Here is a 20,130-nt window from a genome sequence, read left to right as displayed (position 1 = left end):
CAGGCTGGAGCACAGGGCGTGATCTCGGCTAACTCCAACCTCTACCTCCCAGGTTCAAGCAATTCTCCCACCTCAGCCTCCTGAGAAGCTGGGATTACAGGCGCGTGCTACCATGCCCAGCTAATTTTTTTATTTTTTGGTAGAGACAGCGTTTCACCATGTTAGCCAAGCTGGTCTTGAACTCCTGACCTCAAGTGATGCACCTGCCTCAGCCTCCCAAAGTGCTGGGATTACAGGTGTGAACCACCACATGCGACCAAGACTTGTCTTCACAAAAATTTTTACAAATGAGCCAGGCATGGTAGCATGTGCCTGCAATCCCAGCTGTTCAGGAGACTGAGGCGGGAAGAGTGCTTGAGCACAGGAGTTTGAGGCTACAGTGAGCTATGATCACAACACTGCACTCCAGCACGGGCAACTGGCCTTCCTGTATTTTTTTTGTTAAAGTAACCTTCTTCCAGAAAAAAAAAAAATAAAGAAAAGAAAGAAAGCATTCTAACTTTATTTTTCTTTTTAAGAGCTCAGAATATTTTTACCTTTTGAAGTAGGAGAGGAAGATGTTATTCTTCCATTAAATAGAGCAAATGGGGCCTTCAGAGAATAAAGACATTTATTTAGGACTGGTCAATTACCGCAACTTTGCACTTAGCTCTCTTTCATTTAAAAGAAATATGACTTGTTCATCCTTCCTCTCTCACCTGAAATAATCTCTGAAATCGAGGATTTGGGATTTTAGTGGTTGGAAACAAGTCTTCAAGGGTGTCTGTCTTCTCATCTTTCTTTGCCAAGCTCATGGAGTCAATCAAAGCATCAACAGCATTCAACTGTGCCTCTTAAACAGAGAAGCAGAAAGAAAAATGATTATTTCCATTATTCTCCACTAAAACAAACGCTTTCTATGTAGAGCTATCCACAGCAATATTGACAGGTTATACAATCCTGGCCCTGCCAAAGTATTCTCTAGCTATGCACGTATTTAACCCAAGTCTTGGTTTTCTTATCCATGAAAAGATCAATTTAGAGTGACTGACTGATTAGGTTCCAGTTCTACCATTCAGTGAGCCTTTGACAATGGAGTATCAGATCAAAAGCAAGAGAGTTTGTTTCAGAGGAATATAGCCATATAAAAACCAATCCCTATATGGAGATTGGAACAAAATATTTAGTATCCATTGAGCTAATATTTTAAAAACTAGTAATTAGCTAAAGAAGAAAGACATTAAAAAGAAAAAACCTCTCTGGTAACGAAGCATAAGCATTTTAAGGACTTTAATATAACTTTTATCAGAGTACAGCACCTTAACAAAAAGACACCATTGGATCAAGATGAGCTGATTCCTTCACAATCTACTGAGGCAGAAAAAGCTCTCTCCTCTCTCAATGCCTCCATGACATAATCACACCTGCATATATGTCTTACCCTACTCCATTCAAACTCTCAAGTTCTATGAGAGCAGAAATATGACATCCTCTTTCCTTAGGTCTCTCCTAATACTAATAGAAAACAAGTGCTCTTCAATAAAAATCTACCCAGTCAATAAAAATGGTACAGCCCAAAGCAATATGGACGAAAGGCAATTCTCCCAAAAATACTTCTGCCTAAACTACTGTGTGTAACTTTCATTTTGCTGATTCATACAGTTCAGCTGTTGAACCTGAGGCACTATTTTTGGAACATTCAGTCACCAGGCAAAAGGTGGAAAAGAGTAAGTAGTTTCTAAAAAGCACATTATACTTCTATTCTGCACCTTTTCAAATATCCCTTTTGTACAGCTACAACAAAATAAAAGAGCATACAGATATTTACCACCAGATATTTCTTTTCTACCTGTTTATGGACTTTTCAGGGGAGGTTTCAGGCAATGGCACCGCCAACACCATGTTGAACTTGCTAATTCAAGGCCCTCTCAGCAACAGCTAGGAGGCAGTACTTGTACATTGAACATTCAGTGATTTTCACCTACTACTACAAGGTAGTAGGAGGCCAGATCATCCTGGCATTGCATCCCTACATAGACATCTACTGGGAAATACACAAAATAACTTTAATGCTCCATTTTTCCAATGGAGAAAATGTAAACAAATGTTAACTCACAGAAAATAGATAACAGAAGATATTTAATGTTTTAGATCCTGAGTGATTTATGTTGACAAAATAAATTATCAATAAACTGGGTTTTTAAAAATATTCTGGGCTGGACGTGATGGCTTACACCCATAATTCCAACACTTTGGGAGGCTGAGATGTGAGGATTGTTTGAACCCAGGAGTTTAAGACCAGCCACAACAACACAGTGAGATTCCATCTCTACAAACAATTTTAAAAATTAGCCAGCCATGGTGGTGCGTACCTGTAGTCCCAACTACTTAGGAGGCTGAGGCAGAAGGATTGCTTGAGCCAGAATTGGCTGTATCCCCACCCAAATCTCAACTTGAATTATATCTCCCAGAATTCCCACATGTTGTGGGAGAGACCCAGGGGGAGGTAAATGAATCAGAGGGGCTGGTCTTTCTCGTGCTATTCTCATGATAGTGAATAAGTCTCTAGATTTATTCACTCCAGATCTGATGGGTTTATCAGGGGTTTCTCATTTTCTCTTGCTACCACCATGTAAGAAGTGCCTTTCACCTCCCACCAAGATTCTGAGGCCTCCCCAGCCATGTGGAACTGTAAGTCCAATTAAACCTCTTTTTCTTCCCAGTCTCAGGTATGTCTTTATCAGCAGTATGAAAATGAACTAATACACAGGGAGTCTGAGGCTCCAGTAAGCTATGATCATGCTGCTGCACTCCAGCCAGGTGACAGAGTGAGACCCTGTCTCAAATAAATACATAATTAAATTAAATATTCTACTCATTTAAATTTTGGAATTATCAGGAAGTATAGACAGAGTAATACTGTAATACAGTGGCAACTTCCATACAATCAGGTCCATGCCTGCCTCCACTGTGATGCAGACAGACTCATTTCTAGAAGGAAGATAAAGATACAGGCCCTAGGGACCCATCTGATTCTTGGCCTTTTTACAGCACACTACTTCCAAAGGGTCTAGCCAAAATAACAGAAAGAATTGAGTTCCGAGACTCACCTCACAATTCCCTAATCCTAACACAGACACAGACAATATACATAAACTTGTAAACTAAAACATCTACTCATCATTTGTTGTTCTTTTTAGTATGTTTTCTACTTCTGCCCCCTATTATATTTTATTACAATTGTTTTAAATGATAGGCTCTCTGGAAGACTGGACCTGTGGCTGTAAGAATAATTCTATATAGGACCCTGACATTTGCAGCCAGATGCTCAATCAGGACCTTTCACATCAAGCCTGAAGTAACTCCTAAAAGCCAGAAATAAGTAACAATGAGACTTGGACTGTTGGTGCAAACTACAAAAACAGGGCAAAGAGAAAAGTTAATCTTCGGCACCGTCACTTTTCATTTCAAAGCTACATCAGATTTTATACAGAACACTAAAGTCACAGGCTTGATACTGCTCAGATTCACTTCAGCAGGGGCAAATCACAACTAGAGATGGACATCCATTACCATCAAGCTTTCCCCTAGGTACATGCTCCAAGGCAAAAACTAGACAGTGTTGGGTGAGTTTAGGGCAAACCTATCCCTACTACTGGAAAAACACCAAGTAAACCACCTTCATCATTACTGTGTCTAAGTGTATGATTGGAAATCCAACTAATTGCACCCTATAAATACCTGGCCCCAACCAACAACTAGAAGACAGGTGATTTCCCAAGAACAGTGTGTGTAGTCAATGAGTGATCTAAATGAAAACAAACTCACCGGTGGGAGCATATTTCTTACTGTTTTTCAAAGATGAAAACATGTATTGCCGCAAGTCTTCCATGAAAGGCAGCTGCACATACACTAAACACTAATGAGAAAGAAAGGGGGTAAAAGCAGAAACGATCAAATTAATGAAAAAATATAAAACTGATCCCAAATTTTGTGAAAGTAGCATAACAGAAATATTTCAAAAATCGGACAGCCCAACGCTGGCATATGAATAGTGAAGTGTTTTGACTTCTGCTACTGGCTGTTCACAACTGCAAACAGTATAAAGAATATTAAGCATAAAAGAAATGTATAAAAGAAAGACTACTAAAGGACTGCTATCAAATGCATGACCAATACAACAAATGAGAAGACTGGGGTGACCAAAAGGTTGACCTGGAAGTCAAGATATGTGCCTTCTCTTTCCAGTTCGGCCACAGTAAGTTCTCTGAGACAGAGGAAATGATAACGAATTTAGAACTGTATTTTACACAAGAGAGCCCTAAATAAACTGTTTCACAAAGATCACAACAAAATCATACCCTCAACCTTTATTCATAGTTCTCATTTGTAAAAATGGAGGTAATTTCTCTATTTGGTTCCAATAAATCAAGAAGGATGAGAACCAAGAAAAGGCCATGGTGAACCTTTATTGATTAGATTCTTTAAATCTAAAACGATTTTCATAATACTTAATAAAAAGATTCTTATAATACTTTATAATTAAAAGATTCTTATATTATTTTTATAATGTATACTTTTTCCTCCAACCGAAAGTGTGGTTCACAGACCAGTATCAGCATTTCTCGACAGAAACAGAGAATCTGGGCCCTGCCCCAGAACTACACAATCAGGGTCTGCATTTTAACAAGAGACCCAAGTAATTGTCATGAACATTAGCAGCTGAGAAACACTGCTTAGAATAAAGGAACTGAAGAAAAAAAATAACATTAAGACTTTGGGTTTTACCTCATAGTTATGCTTGATATGAGGAAAAGCCACGCCGACTTGAGGATTAGCTCTTTTGTCATAAGCATATCGAACTATGGCCACCATGTCTAAGTCATCCAAAGCATGAATCAGGGAGGAAAGTGCAACTGCTGCTGCCTGGTAAGAAAGATGGATGTATTAACATATATTCAACATGTGAGAGTTTTCAGAACAGAACTAAATACTTTAAGACTGTTATCACTTTCTTTCCATTTTATATTTTTTAGGGTGCCCCCTTACTTTAAGGATGAACTGCACACATTTGCTTTTGATTACATTTACTGTAGCTCTTCTAGGACTTAACTCCGTTAACTAAATCCTCTGTCTTACTGCTTCAACCTTCCTTCTCTAAATTTTTACCTTTACCCTAAAAATAAACTTGTGTCAGCCCTTCTAAACAAATCTTTTGTTTGTCCTTCCCTCTCCACAAATTGCTATCAGCATCTTTCCTGTCTTTACGTCTGAATTTCTTAAAATAATAGGCACACTGTTTCCACTGCTTAGTGCATAATTATTCTTCAGTCTAGTTCACCTACTGCCCCCACTTCCTTACTAAAATTATCCTCTGTAGTCACCCATCACCTTCTAATTGCCAACTCCTTGGTTCCCGATTTTTTTGACAGTAGCATCTCACCATTCCACTGTCTCTATATACTTTCTCCTTCACGGCTTCAGAGACAACATTCTCCCCTGATTATTCTCTTTTCTCCACCAATTTGTAAATTCTACTTTAGACCTTTCCCTCCTCCTCTCACTCTAAAATTCTACTTGGGGATTATTTCATCCAGTCCCATGAGTTGATGAATCAAAAATCTGTACATTCGTTTATTTATTTCTTTTCTTTTTTTTTTTTTTTTTGAGACAGAGTTTCGCTCTTGCTGCCCAGGCTGGAGTGCAATGGCGTGATCTCAGCTCACCGCAACCTCCGCCTCCCAGGTTCAAGCGATCTTCCTGCCTCAGCCTCCCAAGTAGCTGGGATTACAACTATGTGCCACCACGCCCAGCTAATTTTGTATTTTTAGTAGAGACGTGGTTTCTCCACGTTGGTCAGGCTGGTCTCGAACTCCCAACCTCAGGTGATCTGTCCGCCTCGGCCTCCCAAAGTGCTGGGATTACAGGCGTGAGCCACCACGCCAGGCCTGCACATTCATTTTTAAAACTCTCCTAAGATCTAGACTTAGACTGCCTGCTAGCTGGTGGATATCTGATATGGCATCCTCAGTTATCTCAAACTGTTCAGTATGAACTATTCACATTCACCACGACAAGACTAAAACCTAAACTTACTATCTTTCCCCCTCATTCTCATCCTGGATTCCCTATTTCCATTAACATCATTGCCTAATCAACCAAACTGGAAACCCCAGTCTTTGATAATGCCACCGCACCATTCTCATCCTTCACTTTTTTTTTTTTTTTTTGAGACAGAGTCTCACTCTGTCCCTCAGGCTGGAGTGCAGCGGCACAATCTCGGCCCATTGCAGCTTCTGTGTCCCCCGTTCAAGCAATTTTTGTGCCTCAGCCTCCCGAGTAGCTGGAATTATAGGCACGTGCCACCATGCCCAGCTAACTTTTTGTATTTTTAGTAGAGATGGGGTTTTGCCATGTTGCCCAGACTGCTCTCGAACTCCTGACCTCAAGTGATCCACCTCCTTGGCCTCTCAAAGTGCTGGGCCTCATCCCTCACCTTTTAAGTGTTCACGAAACTACCAATTCTACCTCTACACGGTCTCTCAAATCCATCTCTTCCCTGACAGCCATCTCTGTTCCTGGAGCTCATCACGTCACTCCCTTCCAGTGGTTCCTCTATTCTGGCCTCACGGAGCTGATCACTGATTGGGGGCAGGTCTCATACTTGGCCTTTGCTCATACCATTACCTCCTAGCTAGAATGCCCCTTTACTAATCTCTGGCTCTCCAGCTTCTAATCTTTTCTCTAGGCTTAGTAAATTGATACCCTCTCCATTCCAGATTTACCTTAGTCAGCTCTCTCTCTCTCTCTCTCTCTGCAGAACTCCCCAAATACTATGTACTTCTCTCACTATCACGGTTAACCTTATCAAAGTTAAAAACCTATGACCTCTCAGCCATGCTGTTGTAAAAACAAAACAAACAAACAAACAAAAAACCTATGACCCCAAGACCTGGCCATTAGAATCCTGTACAGATTTCATAACAGAATCATTACTTTTTCAGTTCAATTCAAAGGCTATTTTACTCAGTGCCTATTCTTTGCCAGGCACTGTCTTGAGCCCTGTGAAAAAACAAAGACAAGTCCTTGACCTCACTTACCTAATACATTCTTTACTAGCAGAAATGAGATATGTAGCAAATATGAAACATGTATGTTCTAATAGTGAAGTCCCATAAGAAAGAGCTAGATAAACACAATGAGAATCTGAGGAAGAGATTACTTCCGATTTGTTTGAAGTTTTTTATATGTCTTTGACAGGACCAATTAGGATGTTTAAAAGAAGGAAGGGGCTGGGCATCATGGCTCACGACTGTAATCCCAACACTTTGGGAGGCGGATCACCTGAGGTCAGGAGTTCAAGACCAGCCTGGCCAACATGGTGAAACCCCCATCTCTACAAAAAATACAAAAATTAGCTGGGCGTTGTGGCAGGCGTCTGTAATCCCAGCTACTCGGGAGGCTGAGACAGGAGAATCACTTGAACCTGGGAGGCAGAGGCTGCAGTGAGCCAAGAACATACCACTGTACTCCAGCCTGGGCTACAAAAAGCCAAACTGTCTCAAAAAAAAAAAAAAACCCAAGAAGGAAGGATGGGGCTGTGAATGACTGCTACATGGTAAGAGAGTACTACAGCTGTGTAGATTCAACTAAAGTTCCATTTCCTTCCTTTCTTTTCCCTCCCTGTTTTCTACACACAGTGCAAATCGCACATGAAAGTATAGATTCTCAATACAAAAAATTATATGCTAATGACCAGAGAAAACTTTTTAAAGAGGGAATTATCCAAAGAATGAGAATATTTGAGCTAAAAAACAACAGTATTCACCTAGTTTAACAATCCACATGTACATCTGACTGGTGGTGATAAAGACTTTTCTTGTAAACTTACAGAAATGGGGATCTGATTGTCTTACAAGAAAACAATCCAGTGGGGACAGTAATCCTTGTTGACAAAATAATTCTTCATCTTGAACAAAAAGCACCACCTGCTGTTTCCAGTTCACCCCTCTGATATGAAGCAGAGTTTAATTTATATTCTGCAAGATAATTCTCCAAATGCATGAAGAGTGCTATTATGTCTGTCATCCCTCCTACACCCCTGCCTACCTACACAAGTCTTCTCCAGGCATCTTTTTGTTTTGTTTTACTGGAAGTCCTCATATGACATCGTTTCCTTACTCCCTTGCTTATCTCAGAAGCTCCAATTAGATATTATCATTTTTTGACTACCTCAAAAACTGACACTAGAGAGTATCCCTTTGCCATTAGGAGATAAATTTTCTTTTTTCTTATCTCAAAGTGATCCTATGATATACAGAAATTAGTGTTGTATAAGGCCAGATTTGAATTACACAATCCACAAGGCTGCCCTTAGCTAGCAAGCCTACATCATTACCCAACACATGTGTCTCAACACAACTTTGTGAATCCTCACTGCGTACCCAACAAGTCTCATGAAATCATCAGAATGTTCTTTGCACAAAGAGACAGTAAGTGGAATTTAAAACTTCAGCAGAAGCAAGGAATGGTGGTGCACACCTATAGTCCCAGCTATCTGGGAAACAGAGGTAGGAGACTGGCTTGAGCCCAGGGGTTCAAGGCCAGCCTGAGAAACATATGAGATCTTGTCTCTTAAAAAAACAAAACAAAATAAAATGTCAGCTAAGTTGTGGTTTGACAGTATATACTAGACTTCCATGATTCTCAACAGGATTTGATTCAAGAGAAATCCATGAACTAGGATTCTCAAATCTGAAGATTCATGTATGCTAATATTGCGCTCTAATAATTCACTCAGAACAGGGTAGAAGCCAAACATTTTCTTCGCTTAACTGTTCTGAGATAATAATGACATACCCATCCACTATATCAGCAACCAGCTACCTTCCAGAAGTGAGGAGAAAAAGAGAACTATACTAGTTAATACCACCACCCTACCCCCACCCCAAACAAGCCTTCTACATCCAGTTTATTAATTGCAAATACAAATACTTCAGGAACTTAGAAACCTGCTTAAGCTGCCTTAAACAGATAGTAGATTGCAATCTTCCAGTTAAAATCAGTATCTCCAACAAAGTTAGTTCTAACTTGGACAACAGAAAATATTTACAGAAAGGGCAGATGTGAGTATAGAATGCAGCAGTCATAGGCTGTTAGCTAGAGAAAAACCAGCCTGAAAACAGAGTATCTTGGGGAGGCAGGAAGAGTACCGAGACAGGAATAGAGAAAAGACACATTTCCTCAATGACAAAAGCAGTCTAGTGAGTCACTGAAGTGCACATCCAGGATGCTTATGACAACACAAAATGTCAACCTGACCCCAACCCTCCTTAACATTTGACTGTGAAATTCCCATTCCCAAATGCAGTAGTTCAAAATGTTTTTAATACTTCCTTGGTCTCCATGTCCTCTGGTCTTGTGCTCATGCTAACACAAATTCATTTACCACATCTCCATTTTCAGTTAAAGATCAGGGGATTTCCCCACTCCTATTGCAAGAATTCATGTCATTTTAAACTATAAAAGCCCCAAACAACTTGCTTTCATAGACTTACAATTCAATTCTGGAGCACTACCTCAAAGACCTGTTGCCAACTCACCTCATCATCTCTTGCTGCGAAGACCTTTAGAACTTGATTTCCCATGAAGAATCTTCTCTGAACCTACAAGAGAGGAAAAGAATTGCTTTTGATGCAAAATAAGTAACATGTATAACCATAATGACACACATTGCTAAGAAATTCCATTCAAAATCCTCTTACTGAAAAACATTCAGATACTAAAAACACCTTATTACCTGAAGTTTAATTTAATACAACACAACAAATATCTGAGCACCTAGCATGCGTCCAAGATTATCTGAGTACTATAAACACAACAGTGAACAGAATATAATCTTGCCCTTGAGGAGCTTCAATAGATAACTATGAAATTAACTGCAGTGTAGTATTATGGTCCAGGGTTACATGGTGCTTTAAGAGAACATAAGGAGGGCACCAAGCCTGGTCATGAGGGATCAGAGAAGGTTTCTGCAAATGGTGACACCTAAGTCGAGACTTAAAAGGACAAATAGGAACTAACTAAGAGAAAAGTCTGGGCACAAGCGTTCCAGGCAGAGAAAACAGTATCAATAGAAGTCTGGAGTGCTGTAAATGCATGGTACATTTGGGGAACTGCTCTTGGAGTAGTACAGTGCCACTGTGTGAGAGGAAAGCTGAAAAATTAGATTACAGAGATTAACAAAGATCAGATGATGAAGTCTCCTAAGAACAAAGCTAAGTGGTTTGCATTTCCTCCTAAGAGTAACACTGAGGCACTGATGAACAGTAGAGGCCTGAGTGAAGAATTAGAGGGGAAGGGTTGAAAGAAAGAGAAATTAAATAAAAAATAAGTACTGCGTGTCTCTCCCCCCACCCCCTTAAATTCAATTAACTTATCTAGCACAGTATCAAGAGGGGTCAAGACAGCTCTACTAATACCAGATTAGAAAATGAGTACTGAAGAGTTCTGAAAATCATAACCACCTGCACTTATCTACCAAGATCAACTTTGTCTGATCTATGAAACCTGGAGCCTGAGGTTTATTTTTAAGAACATGCCATGTGCTGTACTGGGCAATGTTTCTCATGCATTTTTATGCCCTCCCACCTCTAGAGTTGAGACATTATGAGCACTTTCACCATAATACCAGCTCAAGAAGACTGAACCTCAAAGGGATGAGGGTTAGGCCCACATAATTCAAATACCCCTCATCTCCACTTCCATTCCCTATTCAAAAACCATCCTGTATTTTTAGTTTGCTATGCTCATATAGATTTACTTAACGGCTCTGAACCTCAGTTTCCTAATGTATAAAATACATACCACGGCAACATTAACCCCCAGACTAGGTTTTAGAAAAATTAAAAGTGAAATAAATATACCTTATAAATAAAATTACCAATCAAAAGCATGCCATTTCAAATAACAGCTAGGAAAAAGCTCATTTAGTTTGTTCACAATTGTACCTGAGAAGATTTACAAAATCCCAAAACAGAGAAGCACTTCCCCTCCGATTTATATTTCATTTGTTCCTCATCCACTTTAGAGAAAGGAACTATATCACTTCCATAGCGGAACCCTGGAGAAAAAGAGAAGAGCATCTGTTAAGCATACGGGGCCTCATTTTCTACAAGCTGAAATTAGTTCTATGCATACATTAACAATACACGCACACGCCAGAGCAAGCCTCCATCTTCTATTCCCTGGAATCAGATTACTGCCCCTTGTGATCAATGGTGAAAAAGCAGCAGCAGATACACAAACCACATATACAACATACAGACGATTAAAATCTAATTACATTTTTTAAAGTAGCATATTTTGCAATCTAGTTACCTTAATGATTACCCAGCCTAAAAGAAAACATCTGGCAAATGTTAACGTACTAGTTATCCTCCAAAGATAAACCATGGTTGACTAAAGTACAGCATGATTTGTAAACATAAGAACACATTATTCGGAAACGTAGAGACCCACAGAGAAAAATGCCAACAGGAAATTTTCAGAACAAAATGTTCTCAAAAATGCATGCTGGAGATATGCAATGCCTGACAGAAGCTAAAACTCTTCTGTTTGGAAACATTCAATTGATAAGTTGTATATTTTTCTATATTTAAATTTCTTTTATTTCTGGGATTTAACTGTATTTATTTTTCTTTTTAATTACATAGGATATTTATATAAATATGGCCCTTGTCTTCTTAAAAAAAAAAAAAAAAAAAAAGTCCAGGCCTGTTCCGTAGCCTGTATTCTATGAAAAATCATGCCCTTTCAATACACAGTATCTTCTATGTTTTGTGGGAAGGAGGAGCATCAAAATCCAAGGATTCTGGCCTTGGATAAATGCAAAGGAAAAGCACATCTTTACCCCAAGACACAATAAAACTTTCATATCCAGGGAGAGATTGTGTGATCTAGTGTTTATTTGTTCCTGTTAGTCTGCTGATGACATCTATTTTATTAAAAAGAAACACACTTTTAGGCCGGGCATGGTGGCTCACACCTGTAATCCTAGCACTTTGGGAGGCTGACACAGGTGGATCACAAGGTCAGGAGATTGAGACCATCCTGGCTAACACAGTGAAACTCTGTCTCTACTAAAATACAAAAAAAATTAGCCAGACATGGTGGCACACGCCTGTAGTCCCAGCTACTCAGGAGGCTGAGGCAGGAGAATCGCTTGAACCCGGGAGGTGGAGGTTGCAGTGAGCTGAGATCGCCAGTCTGGGTGAAAGAGCAAGACTCCGTCTCAAAATAGAAACGCATTTTTATTTCCATGTATGTCTTTTTTAAAAAACTAGTGACAAAACCAAATTTTCCAACAAAAATTAACAGGGAAATGTATGGCACATGATTAAGACTGGTACCTTGAAACCAAATGTTTATCTTATCTCTGTCATCAGTCATCATCTTACTTGAATCGTGTGAATCGTGTAACTTGTAACGAACATTCTAACTAAAACTGTTTTATGTTTTCTGGTTCATCTACTTGAAGGGCATATAACTCCAACTTTGGTACATTGTATACTTACAATAGACTACAACATTTAACCAGATTCCTTTGCTCACATGTGTATACTGGTCCCTTAGTTCAAGAAAAAACAAAAAACAAAAAACAAAAACCTCTAGCTGATTAGGGGCTGGAAACTGGAGGATAGGCAAAGGAAGTAAGCTAGTAATGGCAAAAAGGTACAGGAGAAAAGATGCACTTCTACGCTCTTTGAACCCAAGCAGTTTTTAACTCTTCCCTCTCCATTGCCCCAGCAATAAATTTCCTTTTTGCCTAAGATAACCAGGGATGCCTTCTTTGCTGACAACCAAAAGAACTGGCATCCATCCTCATCACTAGATCCTTCTCCTTCCAATCCATCCTACAACCAGTTGTCATATTAATCTTCCTAAAACATAACCCCAATGACATTCTGTTCCTCAAAACTGTAAGTGGCTCCACGTTGTTTTCAAGGTGATGCATAAACTCTTAGCCTATTATCCAAAGCCCTTCATTACTCAGTCCAAATTCAGAATAGAATGCAGGCACAGACTCTGAAGCAGTACAGGCCTAGATCCAAGTCCTGCTAGTTGAGAACTGTGTGGCTTTGAATATGTGAATGAGTGTCTTTCAGCCTCAGTTCCCTTATCTATAAAATGGAAATAACAAACAGTGCCTGCTTTATAAGACGGTCGTTGATGATTAAAAGAGAAAATGCAGGCTGTCCATTAGACGCTACCCTCAAGTACTAACCTGCACATGCTCAATACACCAACCCAAGTGGACTACTTAATATCTCTGAGAAGTCCCCCTACTTTCCTGGTCTTGTGCCTTTAATCATGCTATTCTTCCTACTATGAGCCAGTTATTATACCAGGATCAAATGATTAACCAATGATGGAACCATGATTCTAATCCAGGTTTGATTCCAAAATTCATGTTCTATGCTACAGAATTGAATTCAAGAATTAGTAGAAATTGTAGGGTATTAATTATATTCTACACATAATCCATCAGGAGAAAGGAAGGAATCATAACCACCACCACCTTTAAACAACCCCCTCCTCCAACACACACAAATATACACTGTAAGATGAAATACAGTGTCACAGAGGAAAAGAATTCTTTTCAAGACTTGCAAATCAAAACTATACTGCGTAGCGAATAGCCTGGCAAAACATTTACCTAAGGACTCTGGTTTCTATCTTAACCATCATTTGGTATCTTAATAATTTTAGGTCTTGAACATACAGATATCCTCAGCTAGTTTCTAAGTACTCTGGATAAAGATGCCATCTAGACACACTATTCAATCCAAATGGGTATAATATAGGAGTACAACTTTTAAAAAGTCCTATTTAATATGAAGCAATATAATAAATACAAATAATTTTCAGCCCCTAAATTAAGGAAGCATATCTGGTAGGACATAAAACCTGAAGTTGGCACGTAGAAGAATAATCACCATGAAAGCCAAAAATAAAATAAACAAAAAAACCTTAGTTCAACCATATTAAACATTCTCCTAGCTAGTGAGTTTCAAACTTTAAAATAAAGCCAAGTATTGAGTACCATCACTTAAGACATTTAAAACTCACAGAGATGGACACCCAAGTGTACTCCTGAGAACCAACCTGCCTAAGACCCAACAAATGAGCTAAAGGACCTAGGGTCTCATTATCCTTTCAAACTGTTATATCTCTATAACTCAAAGAAATAACTTTAAACAAATAATAATACAAACTGCAGCCTGCATCGTATCATGTTGAAGAAAATGTCTTTTAGGCAACAGTGAAAACTCTTACTGACATACCTTGAATAATATCCTCTTTTAAAACTTCAGTTTCATCATCATCATTTAAGCAATAAACTGTTTCTTTTTGTATATCTTCTTTTTTTAGGGTTTTTGCATCCACAACTGTCCAAGTCTTTTTAACTCTCTCCTGTAGAATCTTACATTCCAAAACACAAAAGGAAAACAAAGAAAGTTAGGATTCCAATTGACAGAAGATGAAAACCTAATACACTCTCTGACACAGACAAAAATCCAGAACAATTACTCTAGCTACATTATTTTGTTTGCTCATGCCTATTATGAAAATTTTAGTTTATTTTATAACAAAATATACTGGATAACTTTCTCTACATTTCATTTTCTCCCAAAAGTAATCCACAAATATTTACATTCACATTTTCTATACAAAACCTCAGACTGTCTAATATTTTTATTTATTTTTATTTTTTGAGACAGAATCTTGCTCTATCGCTCAGGTTGGAGTGCAGTGGTGCGATCTTGGCTCACTGCAACCTCCGCCTCCCGGGATCAAGCGATACTCATGCCTCAGTCACCCAAGTAGCTGGGACTACAGACGCACATCACTATGCCTGGCTATTGTTGTATTTTTAGTAGAGACAGGGTTTCGCCATGTTGGCCAGGCTGGTTTTGAACTCCTCGCCTAAAGTGATCTGCCCACCTCAGCCTCTGAAAGTGCTGGAATTACAGGCATGAGCCACTGCACCCAGCCAGACTGTCTAATAAAAAGAGGACTATACATTTTATCATAGTTTCCAATAGAAAAAAAAAAGAAGTAATATATCTGTGTCAGAAATCAACAAAGAAATTTGAAAAGGGGGCCAAAATAAGAAAGGGAGGAGACTGTATTCACATTCCTAGGGACACTATTCTAGGCTTTGATGGAAGCTGAAATAAATAAAGAACTACCCCAAGGTTCTCACGGATATATCATGTATTTTGGAATTAAGTTCTTTAATATACAAAGAAAAAAACTGAATAAAATGTTCCTATTTATTTTGAACACTTAAAGGAAAAAGGCAAGGAGGCTCACATGAAGGCATGAATCAGATTCCTACTCAAACTAGAATTTCATCAAATAATCACCAAAAGCAACTCATTTTTTAAAGTGTGCTATTGTATATAAATGTACACATATTATAAAATGCAATTTTACAGTAACAAAACATTTTTTTACATTTCACAGATGTTGTTACTATCAGATCATTCATAATTGAATTAGGTGTGACTGAGCTCCAAAACTGAACTTAACTTTGGTGCATTATCTACATTTCTGCTATGATACTACAATAACACAGCTTAATGCATTTCATTTTCTTTCTTTTAAAAAAAAGAGAGAGGCCTAGAACTTATGATTAACAATCAATTACCAATGGAGAGAAAGTAAAAGAGGAGGAAATCAAACTCTATTATAGACAATTCTTTAAACTTCCTCTCCTAGCCTGCCTTTTACATAAAAAGCTAAACACAACGAGATTAAATGAGCAGGGAGAACTAGAAAAGCAGTAATTATGGTTCCGAGTAACACACACATGAATTGTCTGTTCCTTATATACACATATTTATCTGCCTGGTAACATTTCCGTTAAAAACGTGTACCTGCCACTTACCGATTTATAGGCTGCAATCCTTATAGACAAATTGGAGCCAATGGTCAGTCGGCAGGGCCAGTGAATGGAATGCCTCTCAATTTTCTTGAAGACGCACAGTTTTCTCAGACTCTCACTTAATAAAGAAAAATATAAAATGAAAGCAACAATTTTTAAATGTTAACTTGTGCTGGATGATGCATTTGATTTTCTACAATGAGAAGTGAGCTAATGTTAACTATAAAGAGAAAAACAGCAGGAGATGGCCGGGAAACAACAACCACAAGTTGGGAGACAGCCAGGGCAAGAGTGAGTTGGCTTAGAAGGGAAGAGGAGCTGAATTACTTTACTAACAGGTGAAAATGAACAGCTCTATTTCCCTCTTATTCAATATTTTCTTTCAACTCTGCCAGATGTTCTTAACGTTTTTTCAGGACCAAGGACATCTTTGAGGATGTGATAAAAGTACATTCATGAATGAGTCTCCACACAATATAAAGGATTCACCACCAGCTCCCTGAAAACCATGGACCTGAGGATAAGAACTTCTGTCTAGGCCCGGCATAGTGACTTACACCTGTAATCCTAGCACTTTGGGAGGCCAAGGCAGGCGGATCACCTGAGGTGGGGAGCTCCAGATCAGCCTGACCAACATGGAGAAACTCTGTCTCTAGTAAAAATACAAAATTAGCCACGTGTGGTGGCGCATGGCTGTAATCCCAGCTACTAGGGAGGCTGAGGTAAGAGAATCCCTTGAACCTGGGAGGCGGAGACTGCGGTGAGCTGAGATTGCGCCATTGCACTCCAGCCTGGACAAGAATGAAACTCTGTCTCAAAAAAAAAAAAGAAAAACGGAAAAAAAAAAAGAACCTCTGCTCTAGAATATCAAAGGGAGGGCACCATCCTATAACTATCATCACTGTTTACAAATCTATAATTCATTAATTCCAATTCTGAATATTAAAGACACACGTTTTTATATGTATATAATAGTGAGAGTTAAAGACTATCCAAGGAATAAAGGAATTTAGTTCATATTTAGTCTTAAGGTAAAGCAGGTTAACTCTAGGTTTCTTACTGGTGGGAAAAGCTGGGGAGAGGTGCAGTGTTGTGGAGTGCTGCTTCACTTAAACAAAAGTGAAGATCAATCATATTTTCATCTGGCCTATAATCAAACACAACAGGGAAGATGATAGGAGACAGATGGAATTTGTGGTATTCACTAAAATAAGCAGCAAAGGAATTAATGACAAAATACACTCAAAGCATACAGTCCAGACTTTCTGGCTGAACTCCTTGGTACAGATAAAAAACAGATCTACAAAGTGGTAAAGAGAATTATTTTACATTATCCACAGAGATATGGACAGACGGGTCTCACGAGACTCCCATTTTCGAAATAATTTACAACGAATAGCAGATATCTTACCTGACACCCAGCTTCCAAAGCCTATGGTGCACAATGGCTTTGGATTTGCTGAGCAATGAATGGGTCTGAACCATGTCTAACCTGTCTCATACAACATTACTAATCAAACAGAATATAAACCTCATGGCCTAAAATCACCATGAAGTTTAGATTCTATTTCAGGGAAAATTCTAAAGACAGGCGTCCAATATATAAGATCTGAGTAGCTGGGCGTGGTGGCGCACGCCTGTAATCCCAGCTACTTGGGAGGCTGAGGCATGAGAATTGCTAGAACCTGGGAGGCAGAGGTTGCGGTGAGCCGAGATCACATCACTGCATTCCAGCCTGGGTGACAGAACGAGACCCTGTCTCAAAAAAAAATCTGAGAACAACTAACTCAGTTCTGCAGTAGAGCTCAATCTCTCCAAGTAGATGTCAAGTTCTCTTCCTAAGATCTATATGGAGATACATCTAGTCCAGTGCTGTCCAGTACAACTTTCTGCAATGATGGTAATGTTCTATTTCTAACCATGCTAGCCCAATAGACACTTCAAACACAGATAGTATCACTAAGGGACTCAATTTTAAGATGTATTTAATTTTAACTAACTTGAATTTAAATAGCCACATGTAGCTAATGGCTACTGTACTGGATGGCAGAGTTCTGGTCTATACCTTCATGGCAGACCTAAAATCAAAGTAGCGTCAAAATGCTAAAACAATGCATAGTCAGTAATTTCCCCACCTGATATTCTACAGAAAAATTTAAAAAACAAACAAAAACACTTTTTAAAGAGTAATCTATATTGGTCTCTAATTTTTCTTTTCTTTTTGAGACGGAGTCTCACTCTGTCACCCAGGCTGGAGTGCAGTGGCATGATCTTGGCTCATTGCAACCTCCACCTCCTAGGTTCAAGTGATTCACTTGCCTCAGCCTCCCAAGTAGCTGGGACTACAGGCATGCACCACCATGCCCAGCTAATTTTTTTATTTTTAGTAGAGACGGGGTTTCGCCACGTTGGCCAGGCTGGTCTCGAACTCCTGACCTCAAGTGATCTGCCCACCTCAGCCTCCCAAAGTGCTGGGATTACAAGCATAAGCCACCATGTCCAGCCTAATTTTTCTTTATGATACCATGGGTAATATGTTTAGCTTAAGGCATTTATTCCCAAATTTGAGAGAAACAACTTAGGAACACATATCTGTAAATATTGTGACAAGAACACATTACGCCAAGAAACTTTACCTCACAGGATTCCTCACTGATTCCTAGGGCAATCCGGTGGGCAATTACAATTTTGTTTCCTAAATTTCCATTTACCTATCATTTTTCAAGGCTGTCTGTATTTAGAAAATCAGAATATAGTTTTTGTCAATTATAGCTCATCAGAAATATTAAAAATGGTCGTTGAGAAAAAATATTAAGGAGATATACACTGTAGCTACTTAAAAAAATTCTAGTTGTTGAATGATTACTTCAATGTGCTTAAACAGCCTGTATTTTGTGTACAGACTGATAAGTTGGAAATAATTCATGAATATCAAGCAGTATTACCCCTGAGAATTTGAACCACCCAAGCCAATACTGCTATGTAAAGTACTCTATTGCCACTTTTACCAAATTGAACCCCATAGGACATACACTATTCTAGATGCCACTGATCCTTCTTAGGTTCTTTGCTCAAAATGCATGTATGTCCAATTCCAACCAAGAATAAGATGGATAAAGGAGATGGTCTCTTCCATAGTCTCTAGCTGGATGGTTGAAAAAGCAGTTTGCTTTATCGTTATATGGTACTTCAAGGAATTCACTTTTCTTAAATCATTTTGCCTTTCCAACGCCCACATAAAGTAAGTAGGCTATGAACTCTTTAGGTTGTAGTTTTTTTTTTTCACTCAATCAAACTGCTTTGTGATCAAAAGTTTAAAAAAAAATCACTATACCATAGTATGCTACTTTCTAAAACCTTAATAGGATGATAAGAAGATACCGACTATCTCAGATCTGAGACCACTTTCTATAATTAAGAATGTTTTTTGTAGATGTGTAAAAAGAAAGGGCCCAAGAAATGTATCCCAAGCTTGGCATAATGAAGAAATCTACTATTTCATCTTTTGCAATTTGACTTATTAATTTCTCACGGTATCTATATATTCCTGAACTTCACTGACACAGGTTCCGGAAATAAATGAGAAACATGTGCCAAGAACACAAACTTTAAAAAGGGTGATTAACGGTGGGTGTACTATTTCTTTAATAAAACTCAGAATATTAAGCAATGACTAATTCGAGAGTGGCCCGGAAAAAGGAAACATTTGGAAGACCTCTAATCAAAAGAGAAATTTACGTGGGTACAATTAAAAATTCCCATCAATGTTTTCAATTCTTACCTGAATGAATAAATTTCATCCAACCCATCTTCACCTTCTAAAGATATCATCACCATTTTCACTATCTCAAGACCTTCTTTCTGCTGTTCGGTAATTCCTTTTAGTGGAAAGGAAGGCCCATGGCCACCTAAGCGAAAGGTACCATCTCCTCTGTCCCCACTTCCATCTTCCTTGCCAAGTGAGAAAGGCAAACTATTAAAGAAAGATCAACAGTAGTTAATGTTCTAATCCTGTAACTGTCACTCATCAGCTATGAGAAAATAAGCACATCAGTCAACCTTATCAAGTTTCAAATTTCTCATCTGTCAAACGACTCTTACCTACCTTAGCCAATATTCTCCCAGTTTCAAGTGACTGAAACCTCTTTGATTTGTAAAAGGGGAAAATCACTGGCTACTACATAACCAAGTAATTGAAA

At 38.7% G+C, this 20,130-nt stretch overlaps 1 protein-coding gene across 2 annotated transcripts in view; it reads right to left on the bottom strand.

The window, feature by feature from the left end:
• Positions 1 to 20,130, bottom strand: part of XRCC5 (X-ray repair cross complementing 5) — a 96,663-nt gene that overhangs the window by 63,792 nt on the left and 12,741 nt on the right. For both annotated transcript variants that reach the window (XM_063647930.1, XM_054476784.1), the window contains exons 6-13: positions 19,713 to 19,904; positions 15,935 to 16,049; positions 14,325 to 14,463; positions 10,989 to 11,101; positions 9,582 to 9,644; positions 4,768 to 4,905; positions 3,808 to 3,898; positions 699 to 832 (exon numbers count right to left, since the gene is read on the bottom strand). In XM_063647930.1, coding sequence (XP_063504000.1) covers positions 699 to 832; positions 3,808 to 3,898; positions 4,768 to 4,905; positions 9,582 to 9,644; positions 10,989 to 11,101; positions 14,325 to 14,463; positions 15,935 to 16,049; positions 19,713 to 19,904 — 985 coding nt within the window. The remainder of the gene's footprint in view (positions 1 to 698; positions 833 to 3,807; positions 3,899 to 4,767; positions 4,906 to 9,581; positions 9,645 to 10,988; positions 11,102 to 14,324; positions 14,464 to 15,934; positions 16,050 to 19,712; positions 19,905 to 20,130) is intronic.

This window comes from Pongo pygmaeus, chromosome 11, assembly GCF_028885625.2.
Source record: "Pongo pygmaeus isolate AG05252 chromosome 11, NHGRI_mPonPyg2-v2.0_pri, whole genome shotgun sequence".
NCBI lineage: Eukaryota > Metazoa > Chordata > Mammalia > Primates > Hominidae > Pongo > Pongo pygmaeus.
Note: the sequence above shows the minus strand (reverse complement) of the source record. Positions and strands in the feature narration are given on the sequence as shown.